This window comes from Rhinichthys klamathensis, unplaced genomic scaffold, assembly GCF_029890125.1.
Source record: "Rhinichthys klamathensis goyatoka isolate OS25496 unplaced genomic scaffold, OSU_Roscu_1.1 h1tg000695l_1, whole genome shotgun sequence".
NCBI lineage: Eukaryota > Metazoa > Chordata > Actinopteri > Cypriniformes > Leuciscidae > Rhinichthys > Rhinichthys klamathensis.
This window is the reverse complement of record NW_026607121.1, coordinates 559,449-580,770: the sequence shown is the minus strand read 5'-3', so window position 1 is coordinate 580,770 and position 21,322 is coordinate 559,449. Positions and strand designations below refer to the sequence as shown.

At 40.6% G+C, this 21,322-nt stretch overlaps 2 protein-coding genes across 2 annotated transcripts; both read right to left on the bottom strand.

The window, feature by feature from the left end:
* Positions 1-2,710: 2,710 nt before the first annotated feature.
* Positions 2,711-4,020, bottom strand: LOC130076848 (histone H2A.Z). The gene is made up of 5 exons (XM_056242119.1): positions 3,883-4,020; positions 3,522-3,599; positions 3,242-3,355; positions 3,032-3,161; positions 2,711-2,938 (listed from the first exon to the last, which is right to left on the bottom strand). Exons 1-5 carry the CDS (start codon positions 3,883-3,885, stop codon positions 2,877-2,879), a joined length of 387 nt encoding a protein of 128 aa, XP_056098094.1. The 5' UTR covers positions 3,886-4,020; the 3' UTR covers positions 2,711-2,876.
* A 9,304-nt stretch (positions 4,021-13,324) lies between these two features.
* LOC130076849 (DNA damage-inducible transcript 4-like protein) lies at positions 13,325-15,470 on the bottom strand. Its single transcript, XM_056242121.1, has 2 exons — positions 15,323-15,470; positions 13,325-14,384 (listed from the first exon to the last, which is right to left on the bottom strand). The coding sequence occupies exons 1-2, from the start codon at positions 15,408-15,410 to the stop codon at positions 13,885-13,887; spliced, it is 588 nt and encodes a 195-aa protein (XP_056098096.1). The 5' UTR covers positions 15,411-15,470; the 3' UTR covers positions 13,325-13,884.
* Between the last annotated feature and the right edge of the window lie 5,852 nt (positions 15,471-21,322).

Below are 21,322 nucleotides of genomic sequence, written 5' to 3'. Positions count from 1 at the left end.
GGAAAACTATATAGCCTACAGACAAGAGACTACATGAACGCAATGTACGGCGTTTCAAGTTAATAACATTTTCCTTCCCGAGCCTGTTAAAAAGAAAAAGCTTAACATGAAATAAAAATTCTGCAGTTGCGTTTAACTTTGCATGTGAATGGGAGAGCAACCGGTCCGAGAGTGCAGTGAAGTTTGATATTCGCCTCATTTTATAAAGGGACCATCTGCAAACTCCACTCACAGTCAAAAAAATATAAACGTCCAGTCATTCATTCAAATGAACATATTTCCAAGGTTATATTATAACCTTGGAAGTCTAGTGGGCAGACTGACTTAGCCTACTGTTACTGTACTATGTCCAGCCAATATCTCGATTGAACAGTAGCCTACAATTTTTTAATTTACTGTAAATTGTTTTTCTATTCATGTTCCAAAGGTTGTAGTACGTTCCTAGTGACAAGTCAGGTGAAATTTTACATTATTCACTTGTAGTAAGTCACCAAAAACCCGTTTGGTTAATAACAGTAATTTTTTTATAAAATAATAATTGTTTACTAAATAGGCTACATGAAGGGAGTTATTGGGGCAATTTCACCTGTAGTAAGCCAGTCTAGTCACTGAACATACTACAACCATTTTGAACATGAAAAAACCCTTTTGGTGAATTACAGTATTTTTCTGCAGAATACAGGCTACATGAAGGGAAGTATTGTCCAAATTTTACTTGTAAGTCAGTCTTACAGAAACCTTCTACGAGCTTTGGAATTTGAAAATGTCTGTTATTAAATTTTAAAAGTAATTTGAATTAAAACAAATTATACGTTTTAACCACTGATCTATATAGAATGACATTATAGATCAGTGGTTTTAACGCGGTTAGTGGAATTGGCAGACGTTCCCTTGTGCATCATGAGCTGTGGTTAGCGCGTCAAAGCATTCTCGTGTAGAAATATGCAGCTACAGGCCCGCTACGCCAGTTGATTTTCAATTAATATTTCATGTCGATATACAATGGTTGCATATTGTTAAAACTCATCGTGCTATAGTAAGACTATAGCCTATGGCTTAAGGGTCAAGGGAAAACAAATGTAGCCTACTGCGAAAATCGTCTTTAATATTTAAAAACAGACATTTTCAAATTCCTGCTTGTATACTATGTACACAATGTGTAGTCAGATAAAAATAAGCATATAATATGAACGCAACTGCGAAATTTCACCTTTTTTTAACAGGAAGGAAAATTGTATTAACTTGAAACGCCGTGCGTTGCGTTCATGTAGTCTCTTGTCTGTAGGCTATATAGTTTTCCTCCCATAGAGCATATTATAAAGAAAAAGCTTAACGTCAATGCAGTAAGACGGTGATATTTAAACTCAGTAGCCAATACACCTTACTGAACATGCAACGCGCGATTGCACGTTAAGCGTTTTATAATGGTTTTCTATGGGTGTTGTTCATAATCTGACGTAATGTTTGCCTCTATAAAGTATGCTTTATTAATAGGGTAGGCCTATATTATTGTGTACTAAATTTGGTGCTTCAATATCACTCTCATTAAGCGTCTTAAATGCGGAAGAACGCTTGATTATGCTGCCGTTGTCTGTTTTTGCAGAATACTGCCATCTAGTGGTAGCAGCTTTTCTCAGACAGCTGTGTGTGGATCGTGCAAGGCGAAACCCGCGAAATGAAAGTCTCAAAATCCAAATGAATCAAATAGGATCGACTCAATGAATCGAGTCAATGAATGCACGCGCGTCACCTGATCCACACATGCACGTCTTCTGTGTTGCATGTGCAAATTATGATACACTAATACAAAGGAAAACATTTGTATTCACAAAAATGTCTCTATTTGTACAAATTGCTTCACATTCATTCAATTTTGAATTTTGCACACACAAGTTGAAAGGCATGGATAAAACATTTCTGCAACATGTATCAAGTTCATTGATAAGTGTGCTTGCACGTGTTAATCATTTTGATACTAAAATCATCCCATATAACGCTGCCCTCTACAGTTTCTTGTTTGCTACTTGAACAGTCAGATGAACGTTTCCAACAAAACTGGTTCAGTCTTCCTTACCACTGTCGCCTTTTCCCACCTTTGTTGCCATTGGCTTGCTTAGTTGGGGACATTTAACATTTAATATTCAACAATAACATTGATCTGCCTGCATTGACACTATTATACAAGAACTGAACATCACGGATTGCAGAGCAGCTATATATATATATATATATATATATATATATAATAAATGAACTAAATAACTTTTAAAACAAAAAAGGAAACACTGAACTTAAGCTGGACTGTGATGCCATTTTCTTCTGGAAACAAACTTTGTTATCTCTGTAAACCTGCTTTGAAACAATCTGTATTGTAAAAAGCGCTATATATAAAAATAATAAAAAAAGACTTCATAACTGGATAAAGATTGTAATGAGTTCTGGGATGCATATAAGGATTTAAAATGGCTTTATTTTAATTTTTACAAATGTCCATTGAGACTCCCTCAATAGAAAAGCTAAGGTTTCTCCACAACAATAAAAAAAGAAAAATAATTGGTACACAAATTTTACATTGTGAATGAACTTCACCGATTTTTAAAATCAAACAGTTGGACCTTTATATTGGCACTTTGAGCTTTATTGAAATAAAATCCTGAAACTTCAAAGTTCAAAAGCCAAATTGCAAAAAAAACAAACAAAAACACAAGACTAGCCAGACATCATAAAAGAAAAGAAAAAAGCTTCTCTGAAGCCATGTTTAAAAAAAATACCCCAGAAATGAGTAAATGCAAAGATGGACAATATAAAGTTTTAAAATTCTAATCTACAGGGCAAACAATACATTTGTGAACACTCATGTCCTGAGACAACATTGTTTACACGGTCTTCTGTTGTCCCTTCTTGCCAATAAGAGACTTATGAATGTGGGGTATGACACCTACAAGGCAGGGATTTAAAAAGGAGGGGAAAAGGTTAGATCACAAATTTAAAAACACAAATTTAAAAACTCGAAGGTGGAATTAGTACTTACCACCACCAGCAATAGTCGCCTTAATGAGGGAGTCTAACTCCTCATCGCCTCTGATAGCCAGCTGCAAGTGGCGTGGGGTAATTCTCTTCACCTTCAGATCTTTAGAAGCATTTCCTGCAAGCTCGAGTACCTTAATATGAACACAGGCATGTTAAATCACAGGTTTGTAAAGTCTCAACCTAATGCAGTCTCCCTTAAAATGTTACTCACCTCAGCAGTCAAATACTCTAGAATAGCAGCACTGTACACTGCGGCAGTAGCTCCGACGCGCCCGTGACTGGTGGTCCTGGACTTCAGGTGTCTGTGAATACGACCCACTGGAAACTGAAGATGACGAAAAGTGACAAACTGGCTCAGCATATGTGAAATTACGTTAAAAAACCCAATAAACAAACAGTAAACACAACCCTAACAGTAGTTATTAGCAAGCCATATTGTTTATATGCATTAATTTCAATCAATGGCCTTTGTTCATTACGAAGGGTCTGACCTGCAGTCCAGCTCTTTGTGAGCGCGAAACAGCCTTCGCTTTCGCCTTCCCGGAGTCCTTTCCTGCTTTACCCCCAGCCTGAAATCAACAGCACCAGTCACTCATCATGTTATAAGAGTTAACTGAAGCGTTTACACCTTTTGCATTACGTACACGGCCATATTTAAACAAGTCGATAGTTCACTTGTTTCGCGCTCTCGTGTTTACACGACGCCAGTTAGCACCGGAGCTAAGCTAACTACCCGCATAATATTGTTCAACAGTGACTAGGAAAACAACTCTAAATGTACTTTTAACCTGTTATGCATCTTTCCAAAAAGAAGAGCGTCACAAAATAAACAGAAAACAAAAAAATACTTACCATTTTATAATTTGTAAATGACAGTTACTACAGCTGAGCCGCGAAAACACACAGTTGCTCACCCAATTCAAACTGAGTTACGCGCCTTCTCTCTGTGAAATTTAACTCGTTTCTACATCCGGGACATTAGGCTTGTGAACTAGCCAATCAGCTCTTGTGTTCTATTGTTTGGCACATGCATTGACCAGTTACATTGCGGATTTTGCAACTCTCTTACACAAAAAGGGGAATGTTATTTAAGCCTTTGTTTTGTCGGGTACTGTAGTTCTCATAATAACAACGCGGAGAGTTTCATTTTATTATTTTTTTTTCTGTTAAATGTCTATTAATGCCACTTAGTCAAACGTCGAAAAATGTAAACTACCGGTAGGGCCTATTATTATTATTTCATGCTTATTTTATTACTAATGTCAAATAAAAATCTGAATACTGCAATACAAGGTGTGTATTGTAACTGCCACCAATGCTAAAGAATGTTTCAAATCATGAAACACTGAAAAGGAAACTTAGAAGATGTGGAAGAATTAATTCTAAAGAATGATTATGGATTAGAGAGTCTAAATACTCAATTATTTGAAAGAAACAGAGCTGATTAAGAGAATTAAGCCTTACATTTTTTTTTTTTTTTTTTTTTTTTTTATGCATAATTTCCGGTGCTCTTCAGTAATTTGTGACCGAAAATTTTTCTGTTTTAAATTTTTAAAAATCACAGCTTCATCGGAATGTTACGAAACTTGGTGACTTTTTATGGCATTGGGTATGTGAACACACAAAAAATGGAGGTCATGATCCGGGCAGGCTAAGTGGTCGTAAAAAAAATAGGCACACTTGTGCTCTTCGGTCAAAAATGACCGACCATAGGAAATGAATGGGAAATTGACAAAAACACAAAAATTTTGAGAATTTTTGTGTGTACAATCTACAAATCGGCGACGATGCAGAAAAAAAGTGCTCAGCATTGAAGGGGTGACACTCTAAAACATCAAGAGTGCAAAACAGACATACCCACCCACCCACCCACACACACACACACACACACACACACACACACACACACACACACACACACACACACACACACACACACTTGTATACACAAAAACACCAATAAATTGTGATGAAAGAAATCTGTTTTGAATATTTAAAAATCACAGCTTCATCAGAAAATTACGAAACTTGGTGACTTTTATGGCAATAGGTATGTGAACACAAAAAAATGGAGGTCATGATTCGAGCAGCTTAAGTGGTCATAAACAAATGAGTCACACTTTTGCTCTTCTGAAGCCCCGTTCACACTACAAGCGACAAAGCGACACGATACCATTCATTTCAATGGGGAGCGGGCGATTTCCGGCGACAGCGACCGTTGGCGACCGGTGGGGCGTGTCTGGCGACGCGACAAAGTTGAGATCTGTTTAACTTTATGCAAATGCAGAGCGACTTTCGGGAGTGACAACCAATAGGAGTGAAGTCAGTGGAGCGCGTCACTCTTCAGTGCTGAGTCTGACCGAGGCAAGTTGAACGAGAAGCTCATTTTAGCAGTCAGAAACTGTCCTATAATTTATGATATATCTCCGTGTACATACAGTGGTATTCACCGTACTGACTCCGTGCCTGAATGGTTTCGGGAACCCAGATAGACCGGTATTTGCCCGTTTGCTGCAGTTAAATAGCCGCGATGGCAAAGAGCACTCACTGTTTCTCGTTCATCTTTAATATTATGCATTTTATGTACTGATTCCGTTTATATTTACACTTTTCCTTCCAAAATATTTGTTTGTAGCGGCAAGAAAACGTATTTGTTGTCTAACATAGAGTAACATCCGTGAATGTCACTCACAAACATTACTAGGCAACCAGTAGTGGGAACGCCCTCCAGCGCAGCCACTGGCGACCTGCAGCGACAAAGTCGCTTGTAGTGTGAACGGGGCTTTAGTGATGAAGACTTTTGAGAAGTTGGTTAAGCAGGAGTTACTGAAGCAGGTGGAGGAACAGTTAGACCCTCTCCAGTTTGCTTACAGGGCTAGCAGAGGTGTTGAGGATGCAATACTTACATTGTTAAATTCTCTTTATGAACATCTGGAATCCTCAAAAACTCATGCAAGGCTCCTTTTTATCGACTTCTCTTCAGCATTCAATACCATTCAGCCCTACTTCTTGGCTGAGAAACTTCAGTCTCTTTTTAACTTAAACCCTAACTTAATTGGCTGGATACTGGATTTTCTGTCGAACAGGTTGCAGTGTGTTTGGGTTAATGGTGTTTTATCCTCAAAAGCCCTTACCTCCACAGGCTCTCCTCAGGGCTGTGTTCTTTCACCATTGCTTTTTATTTTATATACAAATGACTGTAGGAGTAAGTATGAGAATAGGCACTGTGTGAAATTTGCAGATGACACTGTTATAGTGAGCCTTTTGAACAATGATGAGGATTGGCCTGGCCCTGTAGTTGATGATTTCATTGCGTGGTATGAAAACTTCTATCTGTCTATCAACGTTTCCAAGACAAAGGATATGATTATTGATTTACGTAGATTACAGCACAATGTTTCACAAACTGTTATTCAGAACATGAATGTTGAGGAACCATCATTGACAGTAAATTATCTTTTGAGAGCAACACAGATGCTGCCTGTAAAAAGGCCCAACAGAGACTTTTCTTCTTGAGGAAGATGAAATCATTCAGCGTGTGCAGGACTCTGATGATTTTGTTTTACCAGTGTTTTATTGAATCAGTCTTGACATTTTGTATTGTGGTGTGGTACAGTGGCCTTTCAATGATCAACAAGCGTAAGCTAACAAAGCTGGTAAACTTAGTGTCTAAGGTGGTTGGGGTACAGCTACCACAGCTGCAACATATATATGATAAACGGGTCCAGGGTAAGGCTAACCAAATTTTAAATTGCCCTGATCACCTACTCTTTGGGAGGTTTCATCTGCTCCCTTCAGGTCGCCGTTTTAGGCTACCTATGTTAAGAACTAGACGTGCCAGGGATTCTTTTATTCCTGTGGCTATTAGGAACCTGAATTCACTTGAGTGACATCTTATAAAATTTATTTCTGTCATTGTTCATTATGACATACTGACCTGTGTACTGTCCAATTGGATTCTGTCATTGGTTTTTGGGGGAAGGAGTGTCTTCATTGATGTGGAGACACGGAGACTTCAGATGCCCCAACACCTGTGAAGAGACGACTCGACGCCTGTGAAGAGACGACTCAACGCCGGTTATATGTTATATGTTCTGAAATGCACTTTCTGTAAAGTTGCTTTGAAACAGTATTGTGAAAAGCGCTATACAAATAAATTTGAATTGAATTGAATGTGTTGACGTGTGTCCTGTGTTGTGTTTACTATGTTGTTGGCATCTGGTGGTGCTTTTTTCGGTGTATGTTTTTTAGATATCCTGCTGCACCCTAAATTTCCTTTTCTAAGGATAAATAAAGTGGAACTTGGAACTTGGAACTTGGGTGGGCAGAGGTGCACAGAGACAGCTTCCTCTAGCGGGGGAAGTTTGGTGTATCCTTTTTCCTCCATGCCATACTATTGAGGCAAAACATTTTTTAACCAAACATCGCTCAATTCGCTCTTTTAGAATGAAAAGGTTTGCTCTTTCTCCTTGCGCTGTAAAATTTTATCTTTTGCTTTTCGCTGGAAAGCCGCAGGTGAGAAGTTATATCTTTTTCTGGTGTATCTTTATCTGGTGCATAGACCCCATGTCATGTGAGATCGCTTCTATTTTGTCATTTCTGCAGGTGATGTTGGACGGCGGGTGCACCCCGGTCACCGTGATTTTGCCAAGTAAGACATGGTCCTGGATCAACATATTTTGTTGATCCTGGATCAACATTCCTGTCCCAAAATGTAGTCCTTACCCAATCCCTACCCCTAAACCTAACCCTACCCATAACTTTTCCCTAAAATCATAGGGTAATGATAGGTGAATAACACTGATGTTTAAAGGGTTAGTTCGACAACAGAACCAGAAGACAATACAATGCTGAATAAAGTCGTAGTTTTTGTTATTTTTGGACCAAAATGTATTTTCGATGCTTCAAAACATTCTAACTAACCCACTGATGTCACATGGACTGCTTTGATGATGTCTTTATTTCCTTTCTGGACAAGGACAGTATACCGTGTAAACATTATCAATGGAGGGACAGAAAGCTCTCGGATTAAATCTAAAATATCTTAAACTGTGTTCCGGAGATAAACGGAGGTCTTAAGGGCTTGGAACGACATGAGGGTGAGTCATTAATGACATAATTTTCATTTTTGGGTGAACTAACCCTTTAAACATCAGTGTTATTCACCTAACGGTGAGAGAAAGGATTCTGTGTCGTCGTAGTAATCGGAGTCAGCGAGGAGATGATCTTCATGCTGAAGGAGAAAAATTCTGACTTGAAATTATTTTGAGCGCGACTTAAATAGGCAGTTGGCTCCACCCGTTCGGGCGGGCTGAAAAGCCATTTGTCTGTGCAGGTGCACAGATGTGAACCAATCAGGCTTCAGTATTTAGGAGAAAACAGTGTCTCCCCATAGCGTCAGAAATCTGGTTCAGTAATGGAGTGACGTTAGTGGTTTTATTTTGAGATACCAATTTCCAGTATCTAGGAAATAATTTAATCTAGTTTTCAAGGCCATCTCTTTGAAAACTTGTATGCTCTTTACTGAACATGTGAACGTATGGCTGTCTAAATCTGTAGTATCTGAAGGGGTTCATGTAAATGTTAAGGATGTTGTTCCTGAGGACAGCGTTTCAGATGTATCAAAGGGTGCCACTGCATTTAGTAACTATAGTTAATTTAGTAACAGCAGAAGTTCTTCCACTGTATGAGCGCAGAGAGAGCTGAACTTGTGGCACGCGCTAATACTAAATTCATACATACATCGTCAAGTGTTACTCTTTTGGCGTAAGTTGACTTGCATATGGCCGTCTGCCGGAAGCTAGTTATTTTTGTCGATAAAGTTTTAAATATGATATTTTTCACCAACGTATCGCTTCGCTTCAGAAGGCCTTTATTAACCCCTCGGAGCCATTTGGGACACTTTTATAATGGATATGATGCACTTGTGTGGACTTCCAAAAATAGTGCCCATTCACTCCTATTATAAAGCTTGGAAGAGCCAGGACATTTTTTTAATATAACTCTGATGTATTCGTCTGAAAAGAAGAATGTCACACCTAGGATGGCTTCAGTGTGAGTAAATCATGGGCTAACTGTCATTTTTGGGTGAACTATCCCTTTAATGGTGCTTAACCATGCTTCGCTGATAAAGAATAACATTCAAGGAACAATATGGACTATGGACAATGTGTGCGTCATATCTGCAAGGAATCTTCATATTTGTATGCTGTGAACTTGAAAGAATGAGACACCACAGGAAGCTAATTGGAAGCAATGTTTATTAATTGGAGCACAATAAAGACACTGTTTTGCATATTACATCTGTGTTCATGGAGTTTGTACGCATCAATCACTTGCTCACTCCTGTTAACAATACCAGCGGCTTAATTGAAAGATAGATAGATAAAACATAGAAACATAGATATATTTATGATTTGGAGAGGAAAGTGTTAAAGGTGTGTGTGTGTGTATGGGGGGGGGGGGCAGCTTCCTTTACGCCTTTGTGTGTCTTGTGGTCCTGTGAGACATTCTGCTGAATTAGCACCTATCACTTGCAGCTGCAGACACACATGCAAGCCTTGAGTACAGGTTTGACTATACTAATATAGTAAAATATCATGAAAAACCTTGTGAGAACATTTTTACGGCTAGGGTTCGGACTAGGACATCTAATTCATCTAAAAACAATGGAAGTCTATGAGATGTCTTCACTAATTTTGTGAAACAACACTGTGAGTCTTTAGAGGAGCTAACAGAGCGAATACTTTTCACATCATAAACTCAAGTTCTCTTCATTCAGATCTAAAAAGTAAACAGGTGGCCCTTTAGAACGAATTACTTTTATTCAGAATAGCATGAAGGCAACAAGATATGGTGCTTAAAATCCCATCCATGTTTTTTCCAAGTGTGTGTAGTAAGCTGGACAGCAAACAACAGAAAAGTACTAGTGTGTTTGAGGGCCTCTGGCTCAGTCTCAGCTTGTCAATGTTTTACTGTTTTACATTAATACAGTCCTGCACTGAATATACAAGTAGCCTGTCTAATATATAATAATAATAATAAATTAGAAATGAAAGGAAGTCTTTGTTGCTTATCCTTATAGAACAGATCTTCCATGCAAGATCACACATTATATATCGCTCCACATAATGTTTGTCATATTTCTTAAAGCCCTTTTATGGGTTACAATTCTTTCTGGCCTAGACCGTTTCAACCGCCTATATGACTGACCAGAATCGCTGAGCCTGGGAATTCACAGCACACAGCTCTGCTCACATGTGTTCAGAGACTTTCAAGTAATTTGTTGTATGACTACGAGAAAGTTCCTGCCAACTCGCATGCACACTGTTATTTACTTACAATTAGAGTTTGCTTCAACATTTCACTTCAAACAATGTAACTGATATTAACAATTCAGATCTTAAAGGAGCTGTATGTAAGAAATTTATTTGAATTAATCATAAAATGGCCCTGATATGTCACTAGACATTGAGAAATCATGTTCATTTCAAATACTTATATCACTGACAACAGTAGTCCGGCCAGGATATTGTCATTCAAAAAGTGAAGTTGCAGCCCTCAACTGATGTTGATGTTGTCATGTTGTGTTTTGGTCTGTTGCTCCACCCTCCACCTATCGACCATTCACGAAGTCAGTAGTGTTGCGCCATCCGGGTTGCCAGCTCTGCTCTAGTTACCACAGCTGCAGCTACACACGTGTCGGATAAAAAAACGCAGCCAATCTGGCAACCTCGAGTCAGGGGGGAGGGGGAGGGGATACACCGCTCTACAGTAATTTGAAAGTGATTGCAGTACCGGTTTTGGCCACAATCTTACATACAGCTCCTTTAAGTATCTATGTTCCTCTGTAGTATACCAATTCTGCAGCTATTAGGGTTTAAGTAAAATTAGAAAATCAAATCCTTTTCAACAATGTTTTTCCTACATAAAAAACTGTAGCCACTTAACAGCGAAGAGGACCCTGTCCGTCTAATGATCTTTGTTCAAAATGTGTCTTGCAAACCCAGCTGTCCATTTTCAGGATAAGTGCAAAAAAAAGAAAGAAAAATTGCTCCTGCTCATACAACACATTTCCACAGCAAAGGTGTCCCTGTACTTAAACTTAAAACAAGTAAATTTCAAATATCCCAGGTTGTCAAGAAGTCAAAGTTGCTGATAAGAAATTAAGTTACTTCCACTAGACCAACAAGCAGGAAAGTTCATTTAAAGCTGCAGTACGCAGTTTTTCCTCTTTGTTGCCATCTCGAAATCTGCAATTGCAGTTATTCGCGGAATTATCAATTTTACGTGAGTTGTACTTCGACACGGCACAGCGCAGATGAACACAATGTTTGAGGAGAGTGTGCAGCTGTCAGTCACCATACCGGTGTGGATACTGGCATTCAGAATCACAGATTATTCTTTTTGGAAGTATGACCAACATAATAATTTTCACCGGAAAATGTAGTCTGAACAAGTAAGTAACATCCACTTTTGTTCTGGTTCTGACATTGCTGTAAATCGCGCTGATTAAATCAAAAAATCGCTTATCATATCACGCAAAACCGTGGAAATTATACTTTGTTCTCAAATAGTTAATATTAACAACGTCAGCATTGCGTGACTACATGTAATGTCCTTCCGTATCCTTGTTTTTGCATGGGCCGGTTGCAGTCTCTTTTTAAGTCCAAACGAAGTCTTTTGCATTTTACAACCGGTGAATCTGTTGTCACTGGTGATTGTCGTTTGAACCTTTCTGGATCCGCCATCAAATTGATAACTTTAATTATATCAAGTGCTGTGACAAAAGGCTATAAATCTCCTCCTCCAGCATCCTCACACGCAATATAGCCTACTAGCCGAGACTCCTTTATTTGTACAGATGTGGCGTAATGACGCAAAGACATGCTCGAATCTTCCGTGGAAATCCACCAGTACCGCTGGAATTAAAAACATTATTACAAGCTTACCGCTTTGAATCGAGCTAAGGCAAGCAGATAGTTTTGAACACTGGCTGGTTATTGTATTTTCTCAAATATGTATTTTGGATCATTTTTAACCCCAAAAAAGCTACGGACTGCAGCTTTAACAGAAGAGGTGAAATATAACAAGTGCTGTAGATATTTCCTGTATGTTCATATGCACATGCTCGCTAGTTTGATGACCTCAAATATTTATGTCTTTCATGATACCCTAAAGCCATAAAAGGGTGCCTTTTAGCACTTTAAAGGGGTCATGGACTGCATTTTTTTTTTTTTTTTTACATTTTATGTTTCCTGAGGTGCACTTATGTTAGTATGATTTTTACATAAAATTGTAATTTAGAAATAAAAGGCCATTTTCTACCCTGATTTAAGCCCTCTGATTTGAACACTGTTGGACGGGGTGTGTCTGCTGTGAGATTTCAATGTAAACACCCACTGCTATGATTGGCTAACATCTTGCATATGAAATAAGTATTACATGTGGAACCCTATTGACATTTTTTTTACTACGTTTTTACTATTACAGCTATTGAGATTAACTAATTCTGAAAAGAGTTGATTATAGCATTTAGATATACACCTTGGCATGAAAGGTTGCAGTGATGAGCATTGTCAATGACATTATACATAACCACTTTCCTAGTTGTTATTTTTAGTCCAGTGATCACATATCTCTCTTCTCTTCATCTCACTAACGTGTAAGTGGGCAGGGTCAAAGATGTAGAAATACGCGTGGATTTGATACTGCAGAGGTGATCCTTCATCGCAATATTTCGTCATAATGTGACAATCCAAAGGAATCTTTTTCTAAGCAGGATTCAAAAAAAGCAGTTTTGGAATAACGAGGAAGTTGAGTCTTTACAGTAAAATAACCTCTTACATGTCAAAAGATCAGAGACATTTTGATTTCTCAACTCATGACCACTTTATAGGATGAAGTTTGTGCCTGTGGATAAGGAAAGTTCTGTCCAGTGAGTGACATTAAGTAAAAAAAAAAAAAAAAAAAAAAAAAGTTATCTGGTTTAACAGGCAAGATATTAGTCAACTACTGTATATATGTAAATATGCAAAAAAAAAAAAAATACCTGCAAACTTTTGAAAATATAGTTTATTGTCAAAATAGACAAGGCTCTCAACTTATAAATAAAAATGTTCAGTTGCTGTACCAGCACTTCAGGCAAAATATAGAGGTGTATTCAGTTGATAATAAGTAAAACAAAGATCAAGTGTTGAAGGATAAAGACAAGAACATTTGTGCAGTGACCATTACAAGGTGAACTCACACAGGGATTAAAAAAAAATAAAGAAAAAAAGTAAAATTAAAAAAAAAAATAAACACCTTACAAAGCCCTATCCATATATTCTCCTAAAAAAACAACAGTGACCAGTTGGAAATCTTGACATTTACATTAGAAAGACTTCATGAGCACAGACCCAATACATTCAGAAATATGGCCCCCTTTAGAGCGATGCTTTCCTGTACTTAAATTTAAAACTTCAGTAGTCAAATAACTCAACTTTGAAAACACATCTAATGATGAATGAATTCATGTGTGATATATAAAAGGAAACACTTCGTGAACCCTTCATTTGAGCATAATTATGACCATTTTAGATGAAGCTGGCACAAGGTCAAGGCCAATATTAAACACTATCCTTAATGTGTTCAAAAACTACAGCGAATACCTATAAACAATCACTCTCCATTTTGTTCCATGTCATTTTGTGCCAAAAAACAAACAAACCACCAAACAAAAACTCTTCTATTACTGATTAAAAAAAAGCTTACAAAAACTTGAGTTTTGCTTCCCCAGCAGACTCTTACACTCATAAAGTAAGTGCATTCAAATGCATCTTTAAACTCCAGCCTTTCCTCCCCATCTACATCTCAGCACTCCTCAACTATAGTTCCAGCTGCGGAGGTGTACAGTTTTTTCTTAATAAGCCTAAACCCAGGGCGAAGCTTAAGTGCACGGTGGGTGCCAGGTGGGAAACACGTACCGATGCGCAAAAAATCCCTCAGACTCGGCCAGCCACCACCATCCTGTTTGAAAACCAATGTCAATTCAAAAGTTGGCACCACAGTAGCGTCGCAAGCAAGTCGCTCGAGTCTCTCACAGCGGTGCTGCTGCTCTTCCAGCTCGAGATGCACATCCAGCACACAGCCCCGCAACCCACACGGCTCCCCTGCTGCCAACCTGAGCATGTCCCGTGCCACCCGCCGGGTGAGAGTCTCTGGCACCAGCACATGGGCACATTTCAGCTTGCTGGCTTTGGCCCTAGACAAACAGCCCTCAAGCAGCTGGGCGAGCTGCTGACATGTCTGTTCCTCACACACTTCTGCACCCAGGTAAGGCTCTGCCAAACACCGTTCCCAAAAGTCCATTTCTGGAGAGAGAGAATAGACATGAGGTTAGACTGAATGATGCATGATATATTGGGAACATAATATCATTATTAATTTACTGGTTTTGATCAGATTGGATTTGTTTTCATCTGATATGGGTATTTAATCATGGATTCTTGGTTCCACCTATTTTCAGATAACATTTACCATCTAGCACCAACTTAAGGAGAGGGATTACAACAAATATTAAACCCCTTAAAGAGCACTTTAAAGAGCCCTTAAAAAGCATTTCTTGGACACTTTCCTATAATAGAAGACCAACCTCACCGCACATTTAAAATACTTTTTTTAGCAGACTTCAAATTGAACATCCATATTTTATACCGTATTATAATATTGGCTACTAAAGTAATTTAGACATACAATCTTAATTTGACAGTGCCAAACTATTTTTTTTTTTTTTTATTAGTTTTTTGTATAGGATAACTTTTGAGCCAGTTATCAGATAGTGGTCATAAATTGATACATTTTACTACATCTAAATTCGAGCTCAAAATATCTGAAAACATCAAGTGGAACGGAACAACTAGGATAAATGCTTTTATTAATAAATGCATTTAGCAATTTAAAACGTTTTAATTGGTGATTCGGAAAACGGTAATAACTTTAGTAATTTGTAGACTATGGTGGTAGACTAAAATGATCCTGTAATATATCTAATTTTCAATAGCTAATTTACGCAGTAACAATTAAGAAAAATCCCGATTACTACTTTAACCTAAAGTCGTGGCCACAAAGAAGATCTGGATAACAGAATGACTTCATCTTTGTTGACATGACATCACCGCTGCAGCTCTGCACCATCAGCGCAGTAAACAAGTCTAGCTCTCAAATCCAGTAGAATTATTTGAAAACCATGTTAGCGCTCCACAAATCACAGATACTAAACATTATACATGAAAAAAAAATTATATCTTACCATGATCGATGCAAGTCAGGTCATATCCTCTACCAGCAAATTCAGAGAGGCATTCCGAGTTTCTGTTTAATGTGCTTGTTGCAACCATTGTGAAAATCCTGTTTTGTATAAAGTGCTGAAAAATTAAGATTCTGGATTAAATGCTGCACACCAGAAGGAACGATGCAAAACTTCAGTAGCCTATGCCTAAATTATATTAGAGCAAATTTATTGCTCACTTTTCATCGTCTCGTTGATTAAGCTTACACAGTTCGAGATTTAGAACAAAAACATTAATAACGTTAACGTACATATTGCATAGCTCGCTGCAATCACTAACAAACGCACAATTTTTTTTTTGTTGCAGTCATTCACATGGATGCATTAACCAGAATATCACTAACCAGGGACATAAAACACGTAAATATAAGATACTTACCCTTGTAAAACGGATATAATTTTACAATAAATTATTCACACAAAAATGTATTTCAATAGCACAAAGACTAATACACACATCTCCGTCAACATTCACGTGTACACAGACTAACAAATGAGAGAAGCCGCTAGCTCAAGCTCAAGCAGTATTTATAGCTTCCCTATACCCACGTGCTTATCAAACATCACAGACCAATCAGCGCACGTTTTACATTGTGGAACGTACCGGTACTATAACTTCTACCAGGCAACCAGTTCGCGCTTTAGGCACTTGAGATCCACGACTTGTTTTGACGATTGTGATTTGCTACATGTGCCAGCGCTTTACCCAATTGCTGAGTGGCATTAGATCTTTCTTTCTTTCTTTCTTTCTTTCTTTCTTTCTTTCTTTCTTTCTTTCTTTCTTTCTTTCTTTCTTTCTTTCTTTCTTTCTTATTCATTTATTCATTTATTTATTTGGTAAACAGTAGTTTGTTGCTACCTGTTGTTTACCACCACCACCACCAACCCGTTTAATGCCATCCTCACAGGATTCAGTTATAATTCTGAAATGTAATATTTGGAAAACTGTTGAAAACAAAACAAAATCCTATTTGGCTAGACAGATCCTTACAATAAAATATGTGTCAATGAACTCCAGGACAGTCAGCACTGCTAAAATTAGTGCATTGTGTAAATACATTTAAATGTCGAGGAAGTGTGATTTACAGGTTTTAAAAAGTTATTTAAACGAATATCTCCCATTTTTTCAATGCAATTTTATATGTTCAGTTCAGTGTGTACTTTAAACTATAGTTTATAGATTACTTGAGATGGCCTTCTGGCAACTTGGCAAGCTGTTTTTGTTCATGCATGCTACACATATGTTATGTCAAAAGTTACAGAACATGGGATAGAATCCACACAGCACTGGAACGTTGTTTTCATCCATGAAATCTGACTCATACAAACACGTACACAGAACTGGCAGAGTATATGAAATCCAGCCGTCCTCAGGCAGATCAGTGGTCACATTGCATGAACAAGATCCTGGTAAGAAAACAGAGTCACATGCATTAGTCAGCACAGTGCATCTCATAGCCTGACACAAGCAGAGAGAGTGAGAGAGAAAATGCAAGTGTGAAAAGAGAAACAGAGGGAGTTGGAGAAATTTATTACATTAGGAATGTTTTTAAAGTCCACAAAAAATTAACACGGCATTTAGGTGTCAGTACAGTGGCCCTGCAGTAGTGCACAACACAATGAAATTAAAAAAGCTAATGTAGTGTGTGGGTGACGTATACGGCGCCCATTGGTTATGTGTGGAGGATTAAATCAGGAAGAGGGTATTTAAATGGGCTGCGTCTGGTGTGATGCGATCGGTTGTAACACCCGGCCCCTTTTGTTGGTGTCATTTTGGCTTGACGGGCTGCAAGAAGAAAAGGTATGTGTAAGTGCTTGCGTCTGATCTATTTGTTGGCGATGTGACGTTTAAATACTCTCTGTGTTGGCATAGACTGGAAGGTAGCATGCATGTTGATCATTTGGACCATTTGAGATCGGATGGGTTGGGGTTGGCTGGTTATTTATGCAGGTGAGTGGCGTTTACATCAATTCGGGGTTAGTTTGCGTGTGCTTATAACGTGTATGATTACAGAGTTCTGTGGCGTGGGACGTTTAGTGGTGTCTGTGCACCAGTTGCGGTTCATTTGTGCAAGGAAAATCGGCTTACCCTCGGTATGTATGGATTGTTTTTCTGCTATGATCTGATTTACCTTATTCCGATCTTTTAAAAATGTATTTGCTTTGGATAAGGGGTGCATGGCAGACTGCTATATTTAGCAGTGGTGTGAGTGGGCCGGACGGCGCTGCTGTCTCGCGTGGATGTTATGATTATTTTTTTTTTTTTTTTTTTAGTTAACCTGGTTTGCCTGAACGTGAAATGGTGAATTGGATTTGTTTTCTTTTCGTTTTACTGAGTTCTATTCTTTTGTATTATTGTATGTGTTAGTAATCGACCCTTTCGCTTTAGGGTTGATTTATTGAATGTTTTGATTCCTTTTGTCTGTTTGTAATAGTTTGTTTTTTCTTTTGATTATTTTTTTCCCGAGATAAAGGGAGGGATTCTTCTCCTGTATCTGAAGATCGGGTATTGTCGTTTATTATCTTATTCTTTTTTGTATTTAACTTTGTTAATATTATTTTGGAAATTTATTTAGTTATTAATGAGTCTTGGGTTGTGGAAGCCCAGATAACTGTCTCCCCTTGACCACGTTTATTGTTATATTGATTCACACGGTGTGTGAATTTGTATTTGTATTAATTTGTTTGTATTTGTATTAATTTCTTTTGTGTATTCATGCAGGAGCTGAAGGCCACTTACGTGGGTACCCTGGGGCTGTGGTAGTGGGATCTTCTGTTCACTTGCAGTGCTGTATTTCACCAGTGTGGTGTGGTGGTGTGTGAGTTGAGTGAGCTTTTTTTTGCTTTCCTTGTAGATTCACTTCCAGCAGGGGTGCCTAGAGTGGATGTCCTTCAGCCCTGCATGGTTGTGTTGTTGAATGTGTTTGGCCTCAGTTAGAACCAATGTTTTTTTTTTTTTTTTGATGTGTTTATTTTTTTGTGATTTGCCGTTGCTGTACTTTAGACGCCAATGGACTTCAATTCATCTTGAATTTTATGAGTGCCTGAAGTTTTATTGTAATAAAAAGAGCTATTTTTGTAGAGCCCACGACTCTGCCAATTCTTCTCGCTGATGACGAACCTGTGTGCTTGAGTATGAAAAGCCGGTGGCTTGTTTAATTCTTAGGGTGTAAGTCCCTGGGTGGCGTAGTCGACAAACAAAACTATACTTGAGATTTCCTCTTTAAATCAGGCTGATTACTGTTTTTGCCGGTAACCGTTCGGTCACACTAACATAAGTTCACAACACAACGTAATCAAGCCACAACACAACGGAAACAAGCCACAACACAATGGAAACAAGCCACAACACAATGGAAACAAGCCACAACACAACGGAAACAAGCCACAACACAACAGAAATGCTCCCAACATTAGGGGAGTCCTAATGCAGGGCTCTCAGAGGGGGCTCTCAGAGGGGGCTCTCAATAGGGGGCTCTCAGAGCACGGTATAGTTAGTTCCCTTTCGTTCGGGAACTCCTACGTCTCGTTGGAGGAGTTTCCAACGAATTGGGATCCCGCTAGGGAGACCAATTGCCTTCGAGTGAATAAAAACGAGCCAATGAACATTGGCATGCAGGACTTGCATTACGCGCCCCGCCTGCCAGTGCGGGTATAAAGCGGAAGCGAGCGCATACACATATGCTTTTTGCTTCGGAGCCGACCGGTTGTCTCCTCTGAGTGGATGAGCTTCAAGATTAGTGTATTATCTTCACGCTCAACGAGTCTGCTGTTTTCTCCGAGACCTCTCTGTGTTGGTGTGACGGCGCTCTCGGGTACCAGCTGTTGCTTCACGCGATCTGCCTTTTTTTCAAATAACTTGTCACAGCTGGTATTCGGTTGAGTGCACACAGTGGGCTTGCGGTTTCCCCGCTGTGTTGCCGCGTTTATCCCTGTGTGCTTCAGCACAATAAAGAGAGCGTTTTTTTCTGTGAAAAGAGCAACACGGGTGAAGATCGCGTCCTTTTCAGGATGACGTTTCACCCGTGTGTTTCTGGATGCGGTCAACTTCTGCCTCCGGCTGATGGTCATGATCGCTGCCTCTCGTGCTTGGGCCTCGCGCATGCTGAGGCAGCGTTCGTGAAGGAGTCATGTTCTCATTGTGGGAACATGACCGTCGCGGTGCTTAGACTGAGACTGTGAACCCTCTCTCGAGGGGGAGTCCCTTTGGAGATTCCCCGATCTAATACTTCTTCTGGTTCACTTCAGAAGAAGGCTACTTTGGCTAATCCCATTGGTAGTCTGAGGGTTACAGTGAGGAATGACCCGCCGGGTGAAAGACCCCCGCGGGCTTCCCACTCCTCTGCATCGCTGCCATTGGAGCCCCTGGAGGAGTGCGCTGGTTCATCTCGTGTGGTCCCAGTCGTTTCCTTCGGGGCTCCACCGGAGGACCAGATGTCGATCACTGCATCGGAGGGAGAGCGATCATCTTCTGGGGATGATGACTCGGCTGCGCTGCCCCCTTCGGGTGTGGTAGTGTTGTCCGAGCCAGACCCGGAAATGACTGCTATGCTTGCCTGGGCGGGCGAGAGGGTCGGGCTCGTGTGGAATCCTCCACCGTGTCCCGAACCTTCTCGGCTCGACGATTGGTTTCTCGGGGCGGCCCGTGCTGGTTCTCAGCGCTCCGCCCCGGTTCCTTTCTTTCCGGAGGTGCATGATGAGGCGACGGGATCGTGGACGGCCCCTCTGGCGGCTAGACACAGGTCGACTCCCTCCTCCTCCCTCACCACTCTCGATGGCGGGCCAGTGAAGGGATACAAAGGCATCCCCCCAGTGGAACGGTCTGTGGCGTTGCAGTTGTGTCCCAAGACCGCGTCCACCTGGCGGGGTAACCCTTCGCTCCCCTCCCGCGCATGTAGGTTCTCTTCCAGTCTGACTGGAAAGGCTTACAGTGCGTGTGGAGAAGCTGCTTCTGCCTTGCATGCCATGGCTCTCCTCCAGGTCCACCAGGCCAAGGCGCTCTGTGACATGCAGGAGAGTGGTACCAACCCTGGGGTGCTCCAAGAGCTGCGTACGGCGACAGTCCAGGTCGACGCTCAATTGCCTCGCCTCTCCCAGTCTCCTCCGTCCAAGAGGGCCAGAATGACAGTGTGCGCCGCCACATTGCCTCGCCGCTCTCATTCCCCTCGTCCCAGCGCTCAGATGTCAGTAACGCCGCTACGGCCTCGTCACTCTCGTCTTTCGCTGGGCAAGGAGGCGCGGAAACCAGGACTCGACGCCCTTGCTCCTCGTTTCCCCTCCTTCCTTCGCCTCCGGGACAGCCAGCAGTCGAACGCCTCAGAAAAAGATGGGCATTCCCTGCTGCCTGCCCCCCGCTGGAAGCAGGTAGGTGTTGCCCCACACACCCAGACTCCTCTCTCGGCCGCAGCAATGCCTCCGGAGTCCGGTCCCTGCCTTCCACTTCGCTGCCCCTCCGCGAGTACGCCGGTGGTCCGGGTTGGCTCGTTGGTACGTTCTCTCGAAGCCTGGCTAGCGCTTCCGAGGCCGTCCCGCTGGCTCATCCGTACCATCCGGCTCGGCTATGCAATTCAGTTTACCCGCCGGCCCCCCAAGTACAGGGGCATCCGCTTCACCCAAGTGCGGAGTGTCGATGCCCCTGTCTTGAGGAAAGAGATCGACGCCCTGCTGGCGAAGGACGCGATCGAGCCGGTCCCTCCAGCCGAGATGAGGTCTGGGATCTACAGCCCTTACTTCATTGTACCCAAGAAAAGCGGTGGGTTACGGCCGATCCTGGACCTGCTAGTTTTGAATCGGGCCCTACACAAGCTCCCGTTCAAAATGCTCACGCAGAAGGACATCTTCGAGTGCATCCGTCCCCAGGATTGGTTTGCAGCGATCGACCTGAAGGACGCGTACTTTCATGTCTCGATTCTTCCTCGACACAGACCGTTTCTTCGGTTTGCGTTCGAGGGTCGGGCATAT